Below are 21,745 nucleotides of genomic sequence, written 5' to 3' on the forward strand. Positions count from 1 at the left end.
ATGGGAAATGAATGATTATGATCACACATTAGCTAAGTTTGCTTTACAATGTAGAGTTAGCATGTATTTTTCAAATTCCTTCCCACTGGGAAAATGAACAACTTGATTGTTTTTAATTTTGTTTGTTGAATAAAATCATTCTTGATGAATTTTCTTAGTTTATAAAACTATTTTCAAAATATCATACAACCAAGTAGTTTTATTAGTTTTTGTTTTTCAGAAACTATTTTGTAAATTCTTTTAACAAGGTAAGTTTAAAATTTAAAAACTGTAAATTCTCGTGTGTGTGTGTGTGTGTGTGATATATACACACGTGGGGTTTTTGACAAGAATAACCCCACATAAGTAACTCTTTACTTGAACTCAAATAAGAAAGGGAAAGAAAAATGAGGAGTGATAGGTGATTTTGATGTTTTGTAGGAAAAATTATGAAAAAAAAAAAAAGAGATTAATTAAGTTAAGCAAGGCAGGAGATTAAGCTAAGGTTATAAATTAATCAATCTTTTTTCTTTTCTTCTTCTTTTTTTTCTTTTTTTTCTTTTTTTTTTTTTTTTCGATCTTAATTAATCAATAGAGTAAGGTCTCAACTCTGAACTTGCCCTCTCTCTGTCTCTGCAACTGCAAACTACAAAACCTACAAGAATCAGATCAGCCTCCCAAATCGCCTCCATCTCTATTCTCGTTCTCAACTCTGAACTTGCCCTCTCTCTGTCTTTGCAACTACAAACTTCAAAATCTACATTTCAAATTGTTCAAAAAATCAAAACCCATATCAGCATATCATTTCAGATTGTTCAAAAAATCAAAACCCATATCTTTCAGTTTCCGTCGCCCGCTGTTCCAGTTCGGGCTCGCCGTTCGCAAGCTCCAGCCGCTGTTCGCAAGCTCCAGTGCGCAAGCTTCAGCCGCTGAATCGACAATGGACATCGACATCGCTCGTTGGGTTCTCGAATTCCTCTTTCGGCAGTCCATCGGCGATTGCTTACTGAATACTCTCGTTGGAGCCCTTCCTCTGTCCAACGACCATCCGAGTTTGAAGAAGACAATCCTTGTGCGAAGGATCGAGTCGGAGATCAAAAGCGTTTCGGTCTCGGAAAAAGTTCTCGAATTGCTCGAACTCATCGAACAGCTGGACTACGAAGAGGGAATTGCGGCTTCAGAGGCCATGAAAGCTGCATACTGCGCGGTGGCGGTGGACTGCACGGCGAGGTTTCTCGACCTGGCCTGGTCAGTACCTAGCCGGGCCCTTTTTCCATTTTTATATTATATAAAATCAAAGTGCTATTTCTTATTATACTTTCTTCCTTTTTTTATTTACTTTCTTTTTTACTTCACTGAAATAAAGAAAAAGTGGAAATTGTGGATTCTTACACAATGTATTTTTATGTTAGGATTTCCGCAGACGGCAACAAGGACGAAGGGTGGGACTATTTTCATGCAGTCAAGAGAATCTGGAGGGATAGGTTCGGCGAGATAGAGAAATGGGAGAATATAGGGTTTGTGTCGGATGAACTTCGGAATTGGAGGGATAAGCTCGAAGCTGCAATTTGGGATGTGAGTGTTCGTGAAAATCTGCGAAAGAGGAAGGAAGGGAACGATGCTGTGGAGGCTGTTCGAGTTTATGTCGCAGAAGTCTGGGAAAGCATGGGTCCTTCATTTCTTGAACTGGTTGCCCAAACAATGGGTTATGAAACACTGAAGGTGCTGGGCATGAACAAAGTTTGGGAGAGAGTGACAAGTTTGACAGATGCAGGTGAGAAAGCTAATCTCATTTATATAAACTTATTTATTCAAAATTGTAACTGTTTTAGGGGTTTGCATTTTACACCATCAACTTGTAAGATTATTGATAAATAATTCATTTGAGTCACACATAACATTATGTATGGCTGTGTTATGGCCTAGGTTGAATTCGTTATAGTCATTTATATATTTAAGAATCTCTTGAACTTCAATTATCTGTTGGATATATTATGTACAAAAATTAACCAAAAAGACCAAATAACTACTACAAAAAACCAAATAATTATCTATGAGACTAAAATTCATATATTATCGATTGGTAGCTTGACCATCGTATACCCAATTAACTTGAAATTAATCAATCAATTACTCCCTCTGTCCCAAAATAGTTGGGCGCTTTGGGAACTGTGACTCACGCCCAACTATTTTGGGACGGAGGGAGTAGTTATTTAAAGAAGCTTGTTCTATTTTATCAAACTTCCGTAACAAACACAAAAAAACAGACAGTACGACAGTGAAGCCAAAATTTTAAAAACTTTTAACCCTAAAGTAAAGTGAATATATTATCTATTATTGCAATTGGGCTTAGTATGATATAATATTCAAAGGTTTAAGAAAAGAGAAAAAGTATAAGAAAGTTGTGTATTTTTAATAGGAAGTTAGAAACCAATTATAGTTAGAAAATATTATGGGAGGCCAAGTTTGTATTTATCTATACTATTTTTCATTTTAGGTAATACTAATAAAAGTTAATAAAAATTTTGGGGGGGCCATGGCCCCTGCTGGCCTACCCCTCCCTCCACCCCTGACTCTTTCTCTGTCTTATTATTTGGTTACCTGTGGGTTTTACTCTTTCATTGATCATTATATATTGCAAGCAAAGTAAAATGCCATGTTCTTTGAAGGTTCATGCTTTTCTGTTTTATGCTCGTGTCAGTCTGTTATGATGTCAAAGCAATCAATTTTCTGGCATATAATGGTTAATTGTACGTCTTTACATAACAAGATTGTGGCCACAGTAATTGTGCTCCTGTGATTATTTTATTGGTAGAGTTTTATTTTACCAGGCTTCTTTCTAGAATTTATGAGTTTTGCATTTATATTTCTGAATTGAGGGTTCTTGTTCACTTTTCAGAAATGCAGAAGCGTAACACGCTTCATAAACACAAGAATCCCACTGGTCGATGCTGTAGAGGACCAATCTCGAAAACAGCTAGAGGAGTTCATATTACTGATAATGTGGAATCAGACTCAGGGACGACATACAACAAATATGACTGCCCCCCTACCATTATGGTTAATAAGATACAAGAAGAGCTTAGATCCAGTTCTTTGCAGCTACAAGCTATGGTGAAAGACCCTCTTCCTGATGCATTAAAGCTTGCTGAAGCTATAATAATGCAAAGAGGAAAGATGAACCACGAGCCTATGGCAGAAAATCAGAATAAGTTTGATGTACATGCTGTGAATACCTCTGTTGACAAGAGTGCTGAAGTTGTTGAGGCCAATGAAGGTAACATTGGGAATCAGTGTTGCAGCCATCAGAATGAGGTTGCCTAGGCCCAGCTTAATGGCACGGAATGGTACTGCCTGCACTTATGAGGTAATGTTTTCCTGTTTTTGGTCTTTTTCTTCTAAATTTGTTTCAAGTCTAATGGTAAGTGGATCTATGAGAGAAAGAGAGGGAAATTTCCTTTGTTTTGGAATCTAGTCTACTCATATGTTTCATCCTTCCACATGTTCAATTTGTTATGGAATCTAGTCTACTCATATGCTGTAACCATACTTCTCATTTTTACACAGTTATTTCCCGATTATTGTCACACCGATATCGTCTTACCAATATCAGAACCACCGTGGGGAAATTTTGGGAATTCCTTATGGTAACTAGCATGGTTCTTTATCGAAAGTAACAAGACAGTGTTTTCAATCATTAAGCATTACTTATCGCATTATCATCCTTTCAAAACAACATAATAGCTTAGAACTCCATGTTACAATTTCTCGATACCTTTGTTATGAGCTTTACTCAATTTCAAAATGTCTCTGTCACAATAGCTGACAGCTAGCATTAGATTTAGTATGGACTCACTTGACTCAACACACTAACGTATCCACATATAAAGGTAGTACTCCGTAGTAGCTATTAATCAAGACAACGTCATTAGGGACAGGCTGATATTGGTGGATAAGATCCTTTCTATCTGATGTTTATGGTTTATTTGGTAGATTGTCTCGAATATTAGGCCTGCTATATATTTCTCATGGCCATTTGTGCAACAATGATTATGAAATTGTGTATTTCAAGATTTTAGTAATAAGTAGGTAGAATTTTTTTTTCTCCGAAAGGTAATAAGTAGATATAACTTGCCAAAATATGAAGTGTAAACAACATCCTGATGGCGGACAAAGCCTACAAAAGGGTAATTAAAGTACCCATGGTGATACTTGACATCTGATCTGATATGGTCTCCAATTTTCTAATACTTTTAGGAAGTTATATTGAAATATGTTGCATACATCTATGAATGAAAAGATAATCCGGTGAATTTTCCCTTGGGTAAAAAATCAACAATAACTGCTTGAACTAAACCTATGACACAGTGCACAAAAAATAAAAATAGAAATAGAAAATAGAAAATAGTTGTGTTGCACTTTCATGGCTGGGAATTTTGTTGGATCAGCTTTAATTTCAAGGATGTAGCGATTGCTGGGCATATTATCTCCTTTAAAAGGTTGCAGTTGTGTTAATTTATATAATATCGGAAATAAATATATATTAACACACAAGTTTTTTATTTTTGCAGTGGGATGATTCTATTGACAATTTATCTGAAGGGTCACCTGATGGTCAGAATAGAGTTCACTTACCCAGCCCAAAGAGAAGGATTGTTTCTCCTTTGAAGAAGTATGAAATGCCAAAATTATCGAAGAGGAGAAAAGCTAAGAAATGGAGTCTAGTAGAAGAAGACACATTGAGGACTGGTGTGGTGAAGTATGTGACTTACTTTTGTAAAAAAATTCTAGTAATGTTATTTTTTATTTTTTTTTTTGAGTATGTTAATTTTGACACTCATTTGAGTATATGTTGTTTTTGAAGGTATGGTGTAGGAAACTGGGCGATCATCTTAAAGTCCTATCCTGATGAATTTGAAGAGAGGACAGAGGTATAGAATTCCCTGTTTCTAACATTTGTGTTTTTTTTTTTTTTGGTATTGAAATCCCTATATTTGATTCAACATTTGTTTTTTATTGTACTAATACAGAGGTTATTTTGTTCAGGTTGATTTGAAAGACAAGTGGAGGAACATGACTCGTTATTGACTCCTCTAATCATAGTCTCTAGCGTTTTGTATCTTTTTGTCTATGCTAAATTCGTATGTTGACATATTTGAAGAGCGGACTGAGGTAAAAATTTTGCATGGTTTGCTTCAATAAATCATTTTTTTCCTGTATAATAATATGAGAAGTTATTTTGTTCAGGTTGATTTGAAAGAGAAATGGAGAAACATGACTGGGTATTGGCTCTTCTAATCATGGTTTGCGTTTTTTATTTATGGTCTGCAGCTTTTTATATGTTTTCTATATTTTTGTGTATAGGTTTGTTTCGCAATATCTCTTCTTTATCCCGCAACTCATTATGTATCAACAAGTTGTATAGATCTCAATGTCTTGACCAGTTCAGAACTTTGTATTTTGTCTCCTCTTTATGTGTACAACCTAATGATCTTCTACCTCATGACTCTTCTGATGAACTCTCTTTTAAATTAACATACTACTTTGGGGGAAAAAAAAATAATGCAATAATTAGAGGAATGCTTTCGCTTGGGCTCCCTCATTAGAAGGGTCATGAGTTCTTCATATTATTTAGGGCAAAGTGCAGAAAACACTCCTATAGTATGTTTACAGTGCGTCTCATACCCCACATGTGGAGAAAATACTCCTAAAGTTTCAATTTGTGCAAATAGGTTCAGTCCAAATTACCCTTTTACATATTATTTTTTAAAGAATTATTTTGTGAAATGACCATGAAGGACAATATTATTTTAGCTTCTTTTTTTATCAAAATAATATTTTAACATGAGCGCTGGGTCTGGTGCAGCACAAAACAGAGAGCTTTCGAGCATGGAGGTACGGCGACCCACAGTTGCTGGAAACAGTGACCATGGTCGTCTACCTTTGGTCAGGCGGGGTCGCTACTATCTGACTATGGTCAGGTGGTGACCCTTCTCTCTCTTTCTTTTGCTCCATTTTTGTTCCTTTTCAAAAAAAAATAAAAAAAAATTCATCCCCTACCTCGCCTCAAACCTCCATTGATGACCATAATCTTCAAACCACCTTTGGACCTCCATTGATGCTCAAAACAGCCTCAAAAAACTTACAAGCTCAATGAATTACAAAGATTCAAAAGAAATTGAATGAATTACTAGGAAATTGCAACAAACCTATATACTCAATCTAACAAAAACGGCCAAAAATTAGTCTGAATCCTTCTCTCTCGAAAAAAAAATAAAAAAAATAGAACAATGAATTAGTGAATATCATACTTTGTAATTGTCATTGTATTGAATATCCTCCTTTGTTTGGACTGCTACCTCGGGAAAAATTATAACATTGGATAATCTGCGTAAGAGAAGTAATACCATTGTTAATTGGTTCTGTCTCTGTAAAACTGATGGTGAGTCCGTGGTCCATCTTCTTATGCATTGTCCTGTTGCATCTGATTGTTGGAATCTCATTTTCAGTATTTTCAGCGTTCAGTGGGTAATGCTTAAGCACTCTTTCCAATTAATTAACGCTTGGAGAAGATGCCCTGTTACCGGTCATGCTTGTGATTTTTGGAAGGTCGCCTCACACTGTGTTTGGTAGTGTATTTGGAGAGAGAGAAATAACAGAAATTTTGTAGGAAAGGAATCGTCTTTTGCAAACCTTAAGTCTCTTATTCTTCGCTCTCTTTTCTGTTGGTTAGAGGCAGCACTTGCTCCTCGATTGATGATTTTTTTGTTCTGTTGGACTCTGTTGGTCCGTAGGTTTGGCTTTTGCTCTTTCGTTTTTGTGTATTAGGGATGCATTCCCCTTTTGAACGTTTTTCTAATATATTTTTTACTTATAAAAAAAAAAAGTATATTCCTTTCCATGACTGATACCTTAATCTTCTAAAAAAGGTGAAATGGACCTTTGAATAAGTATGGAAATCATGTGATGATTTGTCTATGAAAGTCCATGTCCTGCTTGTTGCCAAATATGTAAAAGCAGCGGTGGCTTCATGAAAGTTGACAAATGTTGTGTTCTGCAGGCTGTTTTAATAAAGAACCTTCTACATTTTTGTTTAATTTTGAAGAGGTTGAAATTTAATCAATGTCTGACCTTAAAACTGGCACTGACATCTTTTGTCCGTTTCATTTGGTGTTGCCGGAAAGTGGATTTTTATAGTCTCTTCCATTGTCTTGTTGAGTTGATTTTTGCTTCTTTGTTATATTTTTTGTTTACCACATGAACCTATATGTCACTGAAACACACATGGGCCTTGGGTTTGTATCTATTTTTTTTTTTTTTTCCTAGTTGGGGACTCACACACACTGCCTCAACTGAGGTTCGAACCCCTGACCTCCCTTTGGGAAGTAAGAGCCTTGTACCGCTAGGCCACAGGCCTGTTGGTCCTTGGGTTTGTATCTAGACTCTGCATTTTCCATTTTTGTATTCAAGTTCTACATTTAGTGAGGCTAAAGTCATTATTAGGCCTGTAAAAGTTCTTTTTGGAGCAATTAACATTTTTCTTTTAGTTAATTGTTATTATTGTTATTTTTTATTTTTTATATTTGTGAGAAATATTATTTTCAAATTTTACATTGAGTCTTTTATTTAGTTTCTAAAAGGATCTCACCATTCACTACGGCGCGGAGCCTCATGGACTCGAATAAAGTTAGTTGACCTGAAAGAAATCTAAAAGGATGGGGCCTTTTCATTGATATGAAAGAGGTTAGGGATTTTCTGTAATTGATCCTGCTAACACTTAGAAAATAAAGTTATGAAGTCAAGATCCAATATTAGAAACTAGAAATTCAGAAAAATAAATTAAGCTTAAAATCGATTAGGGTTCACCAACCGTTCCAATACTCTATCGCATGTGTGTGTTTGTATTTGTGCATGAGAGAGACAGAGAGAGAGAGTCGGGGAACGGAGGGGGAGGAGATGGCCTTTGGTGTTGCTTGGAGAGTCCAACTTCTTTTAGTGAACATTTTCCTTTGAAGAGTTATCCCTAAACAATAAGTTCATTGAACTGATTTATATTTATTTAATATTTTAATTGTTGGATAAAAAGTTAATTCTTTTTATTGAATCCTTTTATTATTTCATTTATTGAATTAGTTTAATGATTTGTTGTTTTACTTTCGTTTTACTTTCCAGAGTTTGTTTCTTTATGTTTACTTTCAGTGTTTATGTTATGACTTTATGCCTGGTTTAAAATTTGCATTAGATTAATTTTGTGATTTAGGGTTTTGTTGTTTGATGATATCATTATATTTTATAGATTTACAAAAATATAGTCTAATCAGTCATTGACTGAACGTGAAAGAATAATCTTGGCTCCGCCATTGGCTATTTGATAAACAATATGTTAGGTATTCAGAATCAACTACTAACAACATTTCAATTATTTGATGAGTATTCTGTAACTTTTTGGATAGTTGTTGAACTGAACCCGAATGGCCTACCTAAAAATATTTTAGGATGTTAGAAGTCATTAATGTTTGTGTTTTGTACTTGTGGAGGAAATCCAACTTTAGCTTCTGTCTGATGAGTCTGGGATCTTCTTTTCAGATTCTGTGTAGACTGGTCGAAGATAGAGCTTCTGCTTTAAGTCAGTGTAAACACTGAAGTTATTCCTGGACGTTAAGATAATATTAACTTACAGTTAGAAAAGAAGGAAATTAAACAGCACAACTATTGTTCCATACAGTGAACGGGAGAGACTAAATTAGACTAGTGCACATTGCAGCGTGGGATTATCAGTACCTCTAACTGAAATAGTTGGAACCTAATACTCACCTTTGTCATCTAGTGGATCCCTGATAGCTGATAGAGGGACCTTTCGACTTCTTTCTTCTTTGTTAAAAGAGTTCTGGTCCAGTGCAATTTATAAGTTCTCAGCATTCTGCTTTTTCTAAATTCGTATTAGAAGTATTCTTTAAACATGTCAAAAAATTAATTCATTTTCAAAGTTGAAATCCTATAAATCTTTATGGTTCTGAATTATCATCCATGTGTTCTACATAAGTATCACTTTTGCTAATATAAGATCAACATTTGGAATGTGGGAAAACTGAGAAGGCAGAGCCAATTGGCAACGATGGATGCACGTAATCTACGCCAACTACTTGGAATTAAGGCTTGGTGAGTCGAATTGATTTGAGTTACAAAATGTGATGAGCCAATAAAATTCCCGAAAGGGTATTCCATGACTTATCATTTAAGAAATAAAGGTCAAGATATCAAACCTAGTTTCTATGTATATAAACTGAAATAAAATTTGAATTGTTGTTGAATGGTGATGGAACAATTTCATTTGAGAGGAAAAGATGCAGGCACACATACTATTTTGAAAAGAAAAGTTACAAATGCCCACGTGATATGGATGTTGTTCTAAGCGTTCATTGCTTCGTGCAATGGTAAAATTTGGAAACCTAACTGTAACAACTCCTTGTCGAGGATCTGAAATAGGAGGTTAGAGCAATCATATTTAAGCAATATATGATAGAATGATCTACTTACAGAACATTTCATACGATATATTTTTATTTATTGTTTTTATTTCACTTTACCTTGACAAGAAATTCACTCACACCCCCACTTTGTCCCTTAGGGGACTTGAACCCTCGACCTTCTGCTTTGAAAGGTACGGAACTACCACTAGGCTACAGCCCTTGGGGCCAAAATTCATATACTATATAAAAGTGCCAGAATCTCAAAATGGATTCCGAAGCTTGTACACATAAATTAACACTACCGTAATTCTGATCCCATTGTCTGGATAAGAAATAAAAGCTGATTCAATTATGAGCTTTGGATTCCTTCCAGATTTACCAAGCTCGATTTTTAGTTTTGTATTATATAGACAGCAGGGAGAAAGGTTGATAAGAGTGCCAGGACATTGACCGAGGTCACGGGCGGAATTATGAGCAAAAAATGAATTTGACATACCTATATTACAGGCAATGCAAAGTAGATTCCTCCCAGATGAGTGCAAAACTTTGATAGAATGAAACAAATGATAAAATATTCAAAAAATACAAAGCTTCCTAGTTGCCTTTTGAACTTCTATTATCTTTTATTTTATTTTGTTTACTTCTTTGGAGTAGAGATTCATGAAAAGTTGAAAACTATCTTTTGCTTCCATTGTTTTTAGGCTCCTGACAACGTGATTTGTTACAACCATCCAACGTGATTGAAGACTGCTTTGGAGCTTGTGAAGGCTACGAAAGATATTGAATCACAGGTGGAGAAGGTCAGTTTACACTTGTGTTTGTGGACATAATAACCATTGTTATTCTCTATATGGAGCACTCTTCCATTGATATTTACTGAGACCAGCCAAAATTTACATGTTATGTTGAAAGAAGTATACATTTCCAGAGATATTGCAGGTTGCAGCTCCATTGCTAATTCTCCATGGAGCTGCCGATAAATTGACAGATCCTTTGGTAAGCCAATTTCTTTGTGAGAAGGCTTCCAGCAAGGACAAGACCTTAAAGCTCTACGAAGAAGGTTATCACTGCATTCTTGAAGGGGAACCTGATGACAGAATATTTACTGTACTGAACGACATTACCATGTGGCTCGACTCTCGGTGCTCCCTTAAGTAGGACTTAACCCTTCATTTTTGTGCCTTCCACAACTTAGTTGTTGCTGTAATATGTTTTTGTGAAGATTGATGTCTCAGTCGTTAATATTAAGCAGTGAAATTTGAGATGATGATGTACCTTGCTAAACTGATATTGTCCTACTGTTCATGACCTATTTGTTGTCTGTTATGCCACCAAATGCATCAGTGCTGGCATGAATGGACACAATTTTGTTTTTATCTCTTAAAGATCAAATCCACCTATCATTTAAAATTTAACAAATTTGTATGTGTATAATCTGATTGATTTGTGAACGCCGCCTTGGTAGACCAGCATTGGGTTGCTCCCCATTGTCTTTGGGAGTCTAGTTTCGAGCCTTTAAACCTCTAATTTTTATTCTAATTTAACATTCTTGAAAAAGAAATATATATATATACTGATTGATCTACCTCTTTATCCATTGGACCACCTTGAGGAAAATCTTTTGCTCTGTAGTATGCTTCAACTACATGGGCTGAGGGGGCCTAGCATGGGTTTATTATAAGGTCACTGTAAAACATTTTACAATTTGCATGGCATGAAATTCGTATAGGAATGAATTTGGAAAAAGTTTGAAATTCACACCAAAATATATATAACTAAAATCTATAAAGTGCAACACTATGGCATTTTATTTCATATTGATTGGGTCTAAAATTTATAAATTTATATAACTAATATTTTAATTTTAATTTTTTATGGTATAAAGAACACCTAAATTGTGTTTTTAAAAGTAGATAAAATAGAATAATGATAAGTATTCGAAAAGTCGGATACATGAGACTGTTTTATACTTTTGTATGATTGAAAGATGATGTTATCATGATCCCGATTCTTCCTCACATAAATTTAATCGGATGTTTTCGACCAAAAAAACAGTACCGCGGGGAGCCAATTTTGGATATATCCATCTACTTGTATCTGGTGTGGAGGTGTGGGCCTAGTCCAAATAGTAGGACCACTTACCGGAGCCAAGTTTTGATCCTGAGGCCCGTGGATTACTGGCCCACCCGCTGCAATTTAAAGGCTAATCAAACTCTCAGACGGTCTCTTCGACGCAACAGAGTTGGTACTGTGGTACTTTGCGGTGTTGATGTAAATTGATCAACAACCAAATCACTCCGTCGCTCAACAATCGTTTACAATCAACAATCTCAAAAGGGGTAGTTGGGTTTCTGTCAGATTAGTCTCTGTTGTTTCAATTTGGGGGATCAATGTCGCTTTTGAATCAACTCTTCAACAGAGGCATTCTTGGCGCTAAATGGTCAGTTCCAGTAATTTTAATCGGTCTTTATTTTCAATTTATTCACTGTGAAATGATGTATAAGATTTATGTACTTGGTTAATTTAATATTTCATTAGCTCATGTAATTTGGGTTGGTCAACTCATAATATTTTTACCCAAAAAAAATTTCATCTTTTTTGTTTTGGGTATGTTGTATCTTACATTTATACGATATATATGTGTGTTTGTGTGTGCGTTTATAGTGCTTGTTGTTTTGTTTTATCAAAATTCTCAATATATGAAATACCCATCAATTCAATGAATTTTTGAACTTCTTTTAGCCAAGTTCAAAGCTTAATCTGTATGATATACATGTAAAGTTTGTTGCTGTAACTATTCTGTTTCTACTAAGAAAGTCATTATATATAATGGGGATTGTCGCAATTCTTCAAGCTTTGTATTTGTCTGCTCAAAAATGGGATGAGTTGTGCTGTAGTTTTTGATGTCTCTTAGTTATGCATAAATTTCTATTTTGGGTGTAAATGTTGATGTTGATAGATGGTTTTGTAGCAAAACATGCTTGAACTTGGCAATCGCGCGAATTAAATTGCTGCAAAACAAGAGAGACAATCAGCTCAAACTTATGCGCAAGGAGATTGCCCAATTTCTGCATGCTGGCCAAGAAGCCATAGCTCGAATCCGGGTATTCCATCAAATTCAGTCTTGCTGGTTGCCAATTCACTGGGATTCGTTTTCACTGTTTCACACAATTGATATCTTATTTATTGGTATTCAATATTCATCTTTTGTTAGGTTGAACATGTTATACGGGAACACAACACATGGGCTGCATATGAAATATTGGAAATGTTCTGTGAATTCGTTCTTGTACGTGTTCCTGTTCTTGATAGCCAGAAGTAAGTAACTATCCACAAGGGTTTACTTTTTTACATTGAAGGTGGTGATTGATATTTTTTCACTACATTTTGCCTCAATAGAGCTTAGTCTGTTGGTTCACACATTCTTTTGAGCTCAGTTTATGCATGTTTATACTGTTCTACAAACCAGTGGCACCCCTTTATTTTTTCTGACCAGGCCCTGTGTCATAGGGTTTTTAATCAAAATATTTCTTAGGTTGTGGTTTTGCCCTGAAATCCCCTTAAAGGTGTTTAAATCGACTGCCATCCTTCTAGGGTTGCATAGCTGTTGCGTATTTGATCAAATGTTGGTCTGTTTCACTAGCATGTAAAATTATTTTGTTTGCTTTTCTTTCTACATTTGCAAAATGTAGAATATTTTGAAAAAAATTAGTATCTCAAATGTAAAATTCTTGGCAATCCCAATCCAGTCTATGGTAATATTCATACTTCATACTAAGGATGCTTGGTATAGGTAGAAGTTGATATTAGGCAATTTTACTGTCAGCACCTTGACATGTCATGAATTGACAACAAAAATTCTCTCCATATCACGATTCATCTTAGAATACTAGTGGTGCTCTTGGAACAATATTAAAGTCTTGTACTTAACAAAATGAGTAAATGACTAACTAAACCACAACCATGCAATATGATATAACATCATCGCAAAAAGCCTTAAAAAGTACAAACTTGATTTCCTTTGATTCATCGCAAAAATTCTCTCCATATCACGATTCATCTTAGAATACTAGTGGTGCTCTTGGAACAATATTAAAGTCTTGTACTTAACAAAATGAGTAAATGACTAACTAAACCTCAACCACGCAATATGATAATATAACATCATCGCAAAAGGCCTTAAAAAGTACAAACTTGATTTCCTTTGATTAAAAATCCAATTACAGTAGTGACAATGCTATATTTTCTGTTTCTACTTATCCGGATACCTTTCCAAAGATGTCATTCTCTAGAAGCAAGCAAAAGCCAATTTCCTTTCTAATCATTGTACACAATTTACTATGGATCACAAATTTGGTACTCTTGGAGGAAGAAATCCAGTTTACATGTTTGGTACAGAAGAACTTTTTTATGTGTCACGAAATTGAAGGGCATTACGTTTAAAACATAAAACAGATTTCATATGCGTTCAAAGGGGTTGAACCTCAACAACTGCTGTAACTTGTGTGTAAAATAGTGCATCTTGATTCCAGTGATTTGTTTTTTTGAAAAGAATTTACTGGTGCCTTTATTAGCCTTAGATGACTGCAATACCTATATGAGATGCATTACACTCAACTAAGGAGCGCAGATACTTGTATGAAAGTGCCGTGTTCATGTTGGGCACATGTTTAACTCTGAAACTTCACGGGCACTCCTGAACATGTGTTTGACATTTCAGGGATTTGTCTATAATTTTAAAATAAATTTCATTATTTCAGGGACCCCTTAAAATGGTTAGAAAATTTTATTTGGAGTCATGTTTAATCTTTTCTCAACCTTGTTTGTCTGTGAGAATTGTCAAATTCTGTCATTGATTATGACGACAATGATATTGATGAAATACTTAGGAAATCGATAATAGTATGTTGCGAATCAATAAAGACTTTGGACCTCGTGTATGGACTTAGTTTGGATTTGCCATTTTAGAATTGCATTAGGATAAAGGCAAGGATGATGATTGTGATTTTAGAATTGGTTTGCTCTTATCATTATGAAGTTCTATTTTTATTAAAAGCACAGCCTAGAAACACAACATTGTTACAAGAAACATATAATCTACCTTTTTTTTTTTCATTTGTCACCAGGTCAAAATCTTACATGATAGTGGCAATGGGATTTTGATTTTGGAGAAGAATTCTGTGTTGAAGCATACAGCAGATCATTTAGTAACTAACTGGGAAGTCATATTTCATCATAATCTGTGTGCCATTTTCTTTTAAACGAGAAGGGGTGGGATTTGTTTAAGGTGTAAGATTGGATGTAACACATCTTTAACAAACCCTGTTCTTGGTGTTGAAATTTCCTTGCTCCCTGGGGTTATTCAGGAGTTAGTCACATTAGGCAAAGTGGCCCTTGACATCAGATCAGTTCAGTTTTGGATATAACATAAAGTCCAGATGATAACCAATTGGGAAGTTCATTGCCACAACATCGGTAATTTTTTCTTAAGAGTTCCTTCGGGCTTTCTCAGTACCCCAACTGATTCCTCTTCCTTGGTTTGGAGTAGGTCACAAAAGTATAGGCAATAGGGTGTTCTTGCACAGTCTTTAAAATTGTTTTGAGAATAAGACACTAAGAAATATCTCTTGCGCCCTTCACTTAAATGTTTCTCAAGGGCGTGAAGCATACTTATCCTTCTATTGGAGTGAATCAACACCTTTGCCATCAGTGATACATATAAGCTATGCAAAATGTAATCACTTGTCCAAACCTCATGTTGGGTCCTTGAGGCCACTACAGTACACCTTAGAACAAGGCTTTTGGCTATATTAGGATCATACTTTTATTGGAGGTTCATTATTAATAATCTCTTGTCTCCTCTTTCTCTCTCTAACTATTTTAATTAAGATTTCATTACAAAGAGTGCCATTTTTGTTGTAATGATAAAAGCTTGAATGTTTAAAGTAAGACATGGGTTTTGACTTAGAGAGCAGCTACTTGATGTGAATAAAATCAGAAGCTAGGTCTGTATGTGTTCCATCCATCTTTGCATCCCGGAGCAGCAAGATCAAAGTTGGTTAATGACCATTTGAGAAGAAAAAAAAAAAGTAATAATGAAAATTGAGAGAGAACAAGGTATATGCAGAGTATACAATAAGCAATATTTTCCCAGTTTTCTACCTACAAGACATAATTGTAAGAAAACTTAAAAAAGGAACTGCAATTTCCTCAACTGTATTACAATTGAACAATGATCTAAACAAGACCTCCTTGACCTTTAAAGCATGTCATCATCTTTTTATGAAGATCTTTCTTCTGTTTATGCATTGCTATTCGTCTCCTTAGATAATAGATACTTCCATTCTCAAAATCCTGGTATAAAAACAAATTAATTTCCGAAGCTATTATTTAATCACTCTCCCACAATGTACCATGGCTTGACTCAATCGTTCTTAGTTTTATAGAATAGAAACTAACATGGTTATAGAGATGCTTTACGTTGATTTATGGCATAGCTTTATGATACTTGATTATTGGACTAAAAAAATAATAATAACATTTTTTCATAAGTTAAAATTATATATAATAAATAATAAAATAAAATAATAAATATATAAATATGTATATAAAATGATAATAATAACATAGCTCTTCATGATATTATAAACTTGCTTCTTATTTATTTATTTATTTGAAATATCTTAATGTTGAGAGAATGAAAAGATGCTCATTTAGGGGTTACATATAAGCTTTGTCCGACATGTAAATTTCCAATTTTCAAATTCACTGTATCTCTTCATGATTGCTGAAACAATTTCTGGCAGTTGCTAAAATAGTTTCTGGCTTTAACTGAATTCTGTAACATGTTTGAAGGGCCTCTTTGGTTTGCTTCAACTATGAAGCACTTTTGGAATTTTTACTAATAACAATGAAGAAGTCCATGCACCTTGTAAGATATCTGCAAGTGACATAATTTGTGATTATCTTTTTCAGGGAGTGTCCTTTGGAATTGCGGGAAGCTGTTGCAAGCATAATCTTTGCTGCTCCTAGATGTTCAGATTTGCCAGATTTGTTGCATGTCAGGACCTTGTTTGCTGCAAAGTATGGGAAGGAGTTCATAGCTGCTGCCTCTGAACTTCGGCCTGACACGAGTGTCAACCGCACGGTTAATTGGCTCCAATACATCTTTTACATTGCACTTTTGCTATATACCTGGAGGAGTGACCACTGTAAATTGGATGTCCCGATTCCATCTTGTCTGAATTTCTTTTTTATTTCTGCAGATAATTGAGAAACTTTCCGTTAGTGCTCCATCTGCAGGAGTAAGGCTCAAGGTACTGAAAGAAATTGCACAAGAGTATAACGTGGCTTGGGATTCTTCTAAAACAGAAGCAGAATTTAGTAAAAGTCCTGAGGATCTGCTGGTACTTGCCATATCCTGTTTCATCTTTTCTCCCTTTATATCGATAGTTCTAGTTCAATGCCCCCTTTGTTGAAAGATATAAAAATTGAAGAGAGAAATTAAACATGAAGAACACAAGAAAAGACACACAAAGCCCAAAGGGTTACATCACCCTTATTATATTCTCTCTTAAGATTGTTTACAATGAGCACCTCTATTTATAGGTGAAAGAACAAAGCCATAAATATGGAAAATACATTAATGGAGGATTCATAAAATCAATCCTATAAATCACTCAAATCATATTTTACCATAGACTAAGATCACTCCCACAATATTCTCAGAGCAATACTTTGTGGAGTAATTTAAGGTTCCTATAATAATATTCTCCAACACCCTTTTTATTATTTGATTCATCAACAGTCACTTGTGTTATGATGTGAGTAGCAAACATGACACAATATAGGTGTGTGTGTAGGACCTCTAACAAGATTGGTGGTTAATGTCTTATCATGGAAAGATTTTAGGAGCTCTTTTGCTTAGACTATTGCCGAGTTTTTTTAAAAAATATAAAATATTTAGTGTCAAATAATATTACAAAGTGGTTATTTTTGCTGGAGGGACCATTGTTTGGTGCACCAGTAAATGCTCGAGCTGTCAAGTGTGAGAAAGCAGTCCTGAGAGCAGTCACTTTGTGTAAATAATGCTAAAAGTTTGGTTTCTATCCAGTAACTTTTCTTGGACCACTCAGTTAACAGGGACCATACTGGTTAATATGCTTGCCTGGGTTCTCATTACTTTGTATTGTTGTCCTTATTATCACTAGGATATATCAATAGATGCCAAAGAGGAGGGATGGGGAGAAATGATTAGTACACAGAAATTATATATTTGAACATCTTTAGGGGAGATAATTACCAAAACCTTTCATCAATCATCATCAATCAGCGTGAGTGGATTCCATTAAGTGGAGCAATTGCCACAACAACAATAGCTGCTTCCATGGAAAATAAACTTTTTATTTCAAAAATTAAAAACATGCTCTTGATATGTAAAACTGTGTCCTTACTCTGTAATTTCCCTCTTTGTGACTTCTTTCTTTCTCTTAACCTCTCTACCTAGCCACCCTAACCTCTTTTTTCTGTCTCTCTCAAACCAACATCCAAAAGCAAAATCCAGCAGTGAGGATGGTGCTTTGAGTTTGATCATGGAATGATGGTGAAGAAGATTGGGGTTTTGCAAAGGGCTTGAATGGTGGTGAAAAGTGAGGAAATTGAATAGCTGATCTGGTGAAATGGGATGTCTGAGGATGGTGGTGGTGATGAAGCTGACATGTTATAGCAGATTGTGGCAGTTGACTCTGCTTATGAGGGATGGATACAATTTGGTGGTTGCAGTGGTTTCGGCTAGATGAGGTCATAGATTTGATGGTGGCAAATCAGAGTGACAAATGGAGGTCAATGATGATTGCTTTCAGCTTTGTTGGAGATAGAGGTCAGGTTTGAATTGTTTGTGGTTTGGCAACAGTGCTAATGTTTTAGATAAGGGGTTGAACAATGGCAATTTTGAACTGTATTATAGGTGGACGAAAGTGGTATTGGTGATTTATTAAAGATTGAGATGACAGAGGTGGTTTGGGTTTGGTGGTCAATTGAGGAGGTGTTGTCATAGACTGGAATGAGAATATAATGGTGGTACGGGGTAATTGATTTCCTGCAGCTATGGTGGTCTTTTAGCCAATTCTTGGAACTTAGTTTGGGGTTTCGTTAGCGGTGATGGTGTTAAGACAAATCTAGTTACTGGTATTGTTGTGGTGGTTGTAGCGATTGGTGAGGGAGGTGGTGGTGACTGATGAGGGATGTTGTAGTTGTTTCATCACGTAGGTGGACAAATCTGTGGAACATTTTAATTTGGGGGGCCAATCATCTCTGTGAAATAAAAATTTTACGCACTGGAAACAACATTTGCTGCTATGATTGTGGTGCCCTTACATATTCTTTGATGTCCAAGTCAACATTTACTGGATTTTTTTGTGGCATTCAAGACTAAATGAATATTAGTTTTTCTCATATTCGATGAGCTCCAAGTCAACTTTGATTTTCCATTTATTCTCTTTTATTATTATTGCTATTTTTGCCACTTAATATTTAATTATGTTTTTTTTTATGTTATCTATAGAATGGACCAAAGCCCGTACCTAGTGCTGCACTTTCTCGAGCTCCCTCCAAACAGGATCCTCCTGAACATCCACCTTCTAGCAAAGCACATCCTATCATGTCTACGGATAATAAACTAGGAGTCCAGTATCAACAATCACAAAGCCCTGGCATGCCCTTGTTGGGTTCGGAGGGAACTGCACCATCAGTTAAGGATTGTAATATAGCACACGTTAGTGATCCTAAAATGGAGACAATTCCACATTCATCCAGACCACAATCATCGGATATTTTGGAGAGAGCTCAAGCTGCTATTGCTGCTGCGGATCGTGCATCAGCTGCTGCCCGTGCAGCTGCTGAGTTGGTTAATGTTAAATTTGGCTCTTTGAAAGTAGAAGAAAGCAAGAGTTAAAAGTTCTCCGTTGGATTATTTTGCTTTAAATACGAAAGATAAAAGATCAAGGCAATGCGTTCTTGACATTCCTTGGGTTGGGTTAGGAGAAATGTATATCCTCTGCTAAACTTTTATCGAGTGCACTGTGGTGTTATTATATAATTTTCGAGCCGTTATATGTTCTTCTGGTTAAGAACCGAAGTGTTTACTTGTAAAATGCATTATATAATGCTCTTTTCTCAGTTGCTATCGTGTATCTTATTTTAGGTTCTGATTATTGAATTGTGTAACTTGTAATGCTTATCAATATGAACTTGCACTTTTTGCATTTCCAAGTGTGAGCCCAAATGATGAAATCATCACATGTAGAATATGAGCATTTGGGAAATTCGGGAGTTACTTCTTGCATGTCTCAACCCTAATATATATATATATATATATATATATATATATATATATCTTAGGTTAGAGAAATTGGTTTATAATGATATGGTGATTGGTGGCTGTTATGACTGGTGCATTTCCAAGTGTAATGAATTGTTGCTCCTTATCTAGGGTTATAATAGTACTTTGTTGTCGTATATGCCTTCTGTTTGTATGGAGCCTAGTGAAGTACCAGCACCTGCATTCACACAATACACTTTGGGTACGGGTACGGAATATTTGTTCAGCCATGCACTCAGTCAGCATATTCATTACTTAAATTAATTACTATATATACTTGTGTATATAAGTCTTTCTTTTTCTTACATAATCTTTTTGAAGTCTGGAGTGCTCATGCAGAACCCTCTATTACATAAAATTACTATTTTACCCTGAAAATCTGGTAAGAATATCATACAATATGAATATTTAGCCATAGTTTTTTCCTAAAATTCAACGTGAAGGCATACGCTCCACATTTACTGGAGTCCATGTAACATAAATTGTAATAGAATTGCATAACTCTTGTTAAGAAAATGCAACAAAATATGTTTTTATTCGAATTATTGTTAGGCATTGATCTTGTCAATACATATACATAGCACTTGTGTGATATTAGGTCTTTCATTTCATGACTAAACAGCAAAATATTGCAAAACCTAGGCTACAAAATAGAAATATGCATTGATAGGAAATGTTGTGAAAGTGAACACAGAAAAGCAACCAAGGCAAAGTTGACTACTGTGCTCTGTGCTTTCAATCTGTTGTTTAATGTGGAGGCAGTGTTTGGTGAATAATTGTGCTATTTTTATCTTCAACCCGAATCCTCTCCCGTGACACAGGATGTTCGGTGTCACCATAATAACTTTATATCGAAATAATTTTCAATGCGCAACAACTTTACATCACATGTTATGTGATGTATATATTATATTGCGAAAAGGATGTAATGTGTTGTGTAAGCGACAGAGGACGTACATCCCGATTCGTACATGCAGCGGCACAGCATAATTGGTGATGGGCAACCAGAGATGAACATAGCCCAACCAATGAAGACATCCTGTGTCACAGGAGGTGATCCCGATTCGTGCATGCAGTGTCACAGCATGATTGGTGATGGGACAGCCAGAGATGAACAGAGCCAAGCCAACTGAGACAAATTTTGATCTGATCAGTTAAAAAAACCAAAATAAAATGTTGTTGCTTTCTTAGAAACTCGATCGACCTAGCTACTACATGACATCCACCACCCCTTGTGAGTCTGACCACACAAGGCCATGCCATATGCTAGCTCTGGGTTTTATATGTGTGTGTGTGTATATATATATATATATATATGTATGAAATGTCCCTTTTGTATAAGCATGCATACACCCACAGACATTTTTGTACAGCTTAATACATATATAGTCACACTTGAGCAGCATCCTCCTCCTCATGCAACTCAATTTCAAACCCACGTCTGCTTCTATAAAGACACAATATAACATGAAACTTCAGCAAACACTTGTGTAAGATACAAACCGTACTGATACATCATATTGATATATATACATATATGTGTATGTGTGTGAGAAAGAGAGTACTTACTGTGAGAAGGGTTTTGTCGTTAGTAAGAGAAGTATGGGAACAAGTTAAGAAAAATGAATAAAGAAAAGCAGTGGTTACACAATGATAATAACATGCATATTAGCAGGGACTCGAATGCGTGATCTCCACTTTGTACCCACATTGATTTTGTTGAAATGAAGAGTCGTTTTCGTCTTGAATTTCGTTTTATGTTTTAACACACAGGATATTTCCAGTGCTCAGTCTAGATCTTCTGTGTGTGTGTGTGTGTGTGTATATATATATATTCAGAAATTCAAACAAATTGTACAGTAATATGAATACTGTATGGACTGCCAAACAGATCTGGACAGACCAAACAAAAGGCCCA

At 35.4% G+C, this 21,745-nt stretch overlaps 2 protein-coding genes across 4 annotated transcripts; both read left to right on the top strand.

The window, feature by feature from the left end:
• The first annotated feature begins 172 nt into the window (after positions 1–172).
• LOC132302614 (uncharacterized) lies at positions 173–10,877 on the top strand. Of its 3 annotated transcripts, none has more exons than XM_059799524.1 (9): positions 173–1,227; positions 1,392–1,753; positions 2,879–3,346; positions 4,551–4,738; positions 4,844–4,910; positions 5,026–5,151; positions 5,227–5,282; positions 10,151–10,249; positions 10,378–10,877. In XM_059799524.1, the coding sequence occupies exons 1-3, from the start codon at positions 920–922 to the stop codon at positions 3,301–3,303; spliced, it is 1,095 nt and encodes a 364-aa protein (XP_059655507.1). In that variant the 5' UTR covers positions 173–919; the 3' UTR covers positions 3,304–3,346; positions 4,551–4,738; positions 4,844–4,910; positions 5,026–5,151; positions 5,227–5,282; positions 10,151–10,249; positions 10,378–10,877. The 3 variants fall into 3 exon arrangements, with proteins under 3 accessions (XP_059655507.1, XP_059655508.1, XP_059655506.1); XM_059799525.1 differs by having other exon boundaries at positions 5,227–5,261; positions 10,389–10,877; XM_059799523.1 differs by having other exon boundaries at positions 5,227–5,261; positions 10,378–10,875.
• Positions 10,878–11,647: 770 nt separating this feature from the next.
• LOC132302615 (uncharacterized) lies at positions 11,648–19,711 on the top strand. Its single transcript, XM_059799526.1, has 6 exons — positions 11,648–11,889; positions 12,421–12,553; positions 12,664–12,767; positions 16,425–16,596; positions 16,715–16,855; positions 19,012–19,711. The coding sequence occupies exons 1-6, from the start codon at positions 11,840–11,842 to the stop codon at positions 19,399–19,401; spliced, it is 990 nt and encodes a 329-aa protein (XP_059655509.1). The 5' UTR covers positions 11,648–11,839; the 3' UTR covers positions 19,402–19,711.
• Positions 19,712–21,745: the final 2,034 nt, after the last annotated feature.

The sequence above is a fragment of the Cornus florida genome, unplaced genomic scaffold (genome assembly GCF_030987335.1).
Source record: "Cornus florida cultivar Cherokee Brave unplaced genomic scaffold, ASM3098733v1 CherokeeBrave_3.0.0_Hap2_Chr04, whole genome shotgun sequence".
NCBI lineage: Eukaryota > Viridiplantae > Streptophyta > Magnoliopsida > Cornales > Cornaceae > Cornus > Cornus florida.

Excerpts from the sequence above, each read along its gene's own strand:
- LOC132302614 (XM_059799524.1), top strand. The coding sequence starts at position 920 with ATGGACATCGACATCGCTCGTTGGGTTCTCGAATTCCTCTTTCGGCAG. Across the intron at positions 1,228-1,391 it reads AGGTTTCTCGACCTGGCCTG|GATTTCCGCAGACGGCAACA; the intron begins GTCAGTACCTAG and ends TTTTTATGTTAG. Across the intron at positions 1,754-2,878 it reads GACAAGTTTGACAGATGCAG|AAATGCAGAAGCGTAACACG; the intron begins GTGAGAAAGCTA and ends TTCACTTTTCAG.
- LOC132302615 (XM_059799526.1), top strand. The coding sequence starts at position 11,840 with ATGTCGCTTTTGAATCAACTCTTCAACAGAGGCATTCTTGGCGCTAAA. Across the intron at positions 12,768-16,424 it reads CCTGTTCTTGATAGCCAGAA|GGAGTGTCCTTTGGAATTGC; the intron begins GTAAGTAACTAT and ends TATCTTTTTCAG. Across the intron at positions 16,856-19,011 it reads AAAGTCCTGAGGATCTGCTG|AATGGACCAAAGCCCGTACC; the intron begins GTACTTGCCATA and ends TGTTATCTATAG.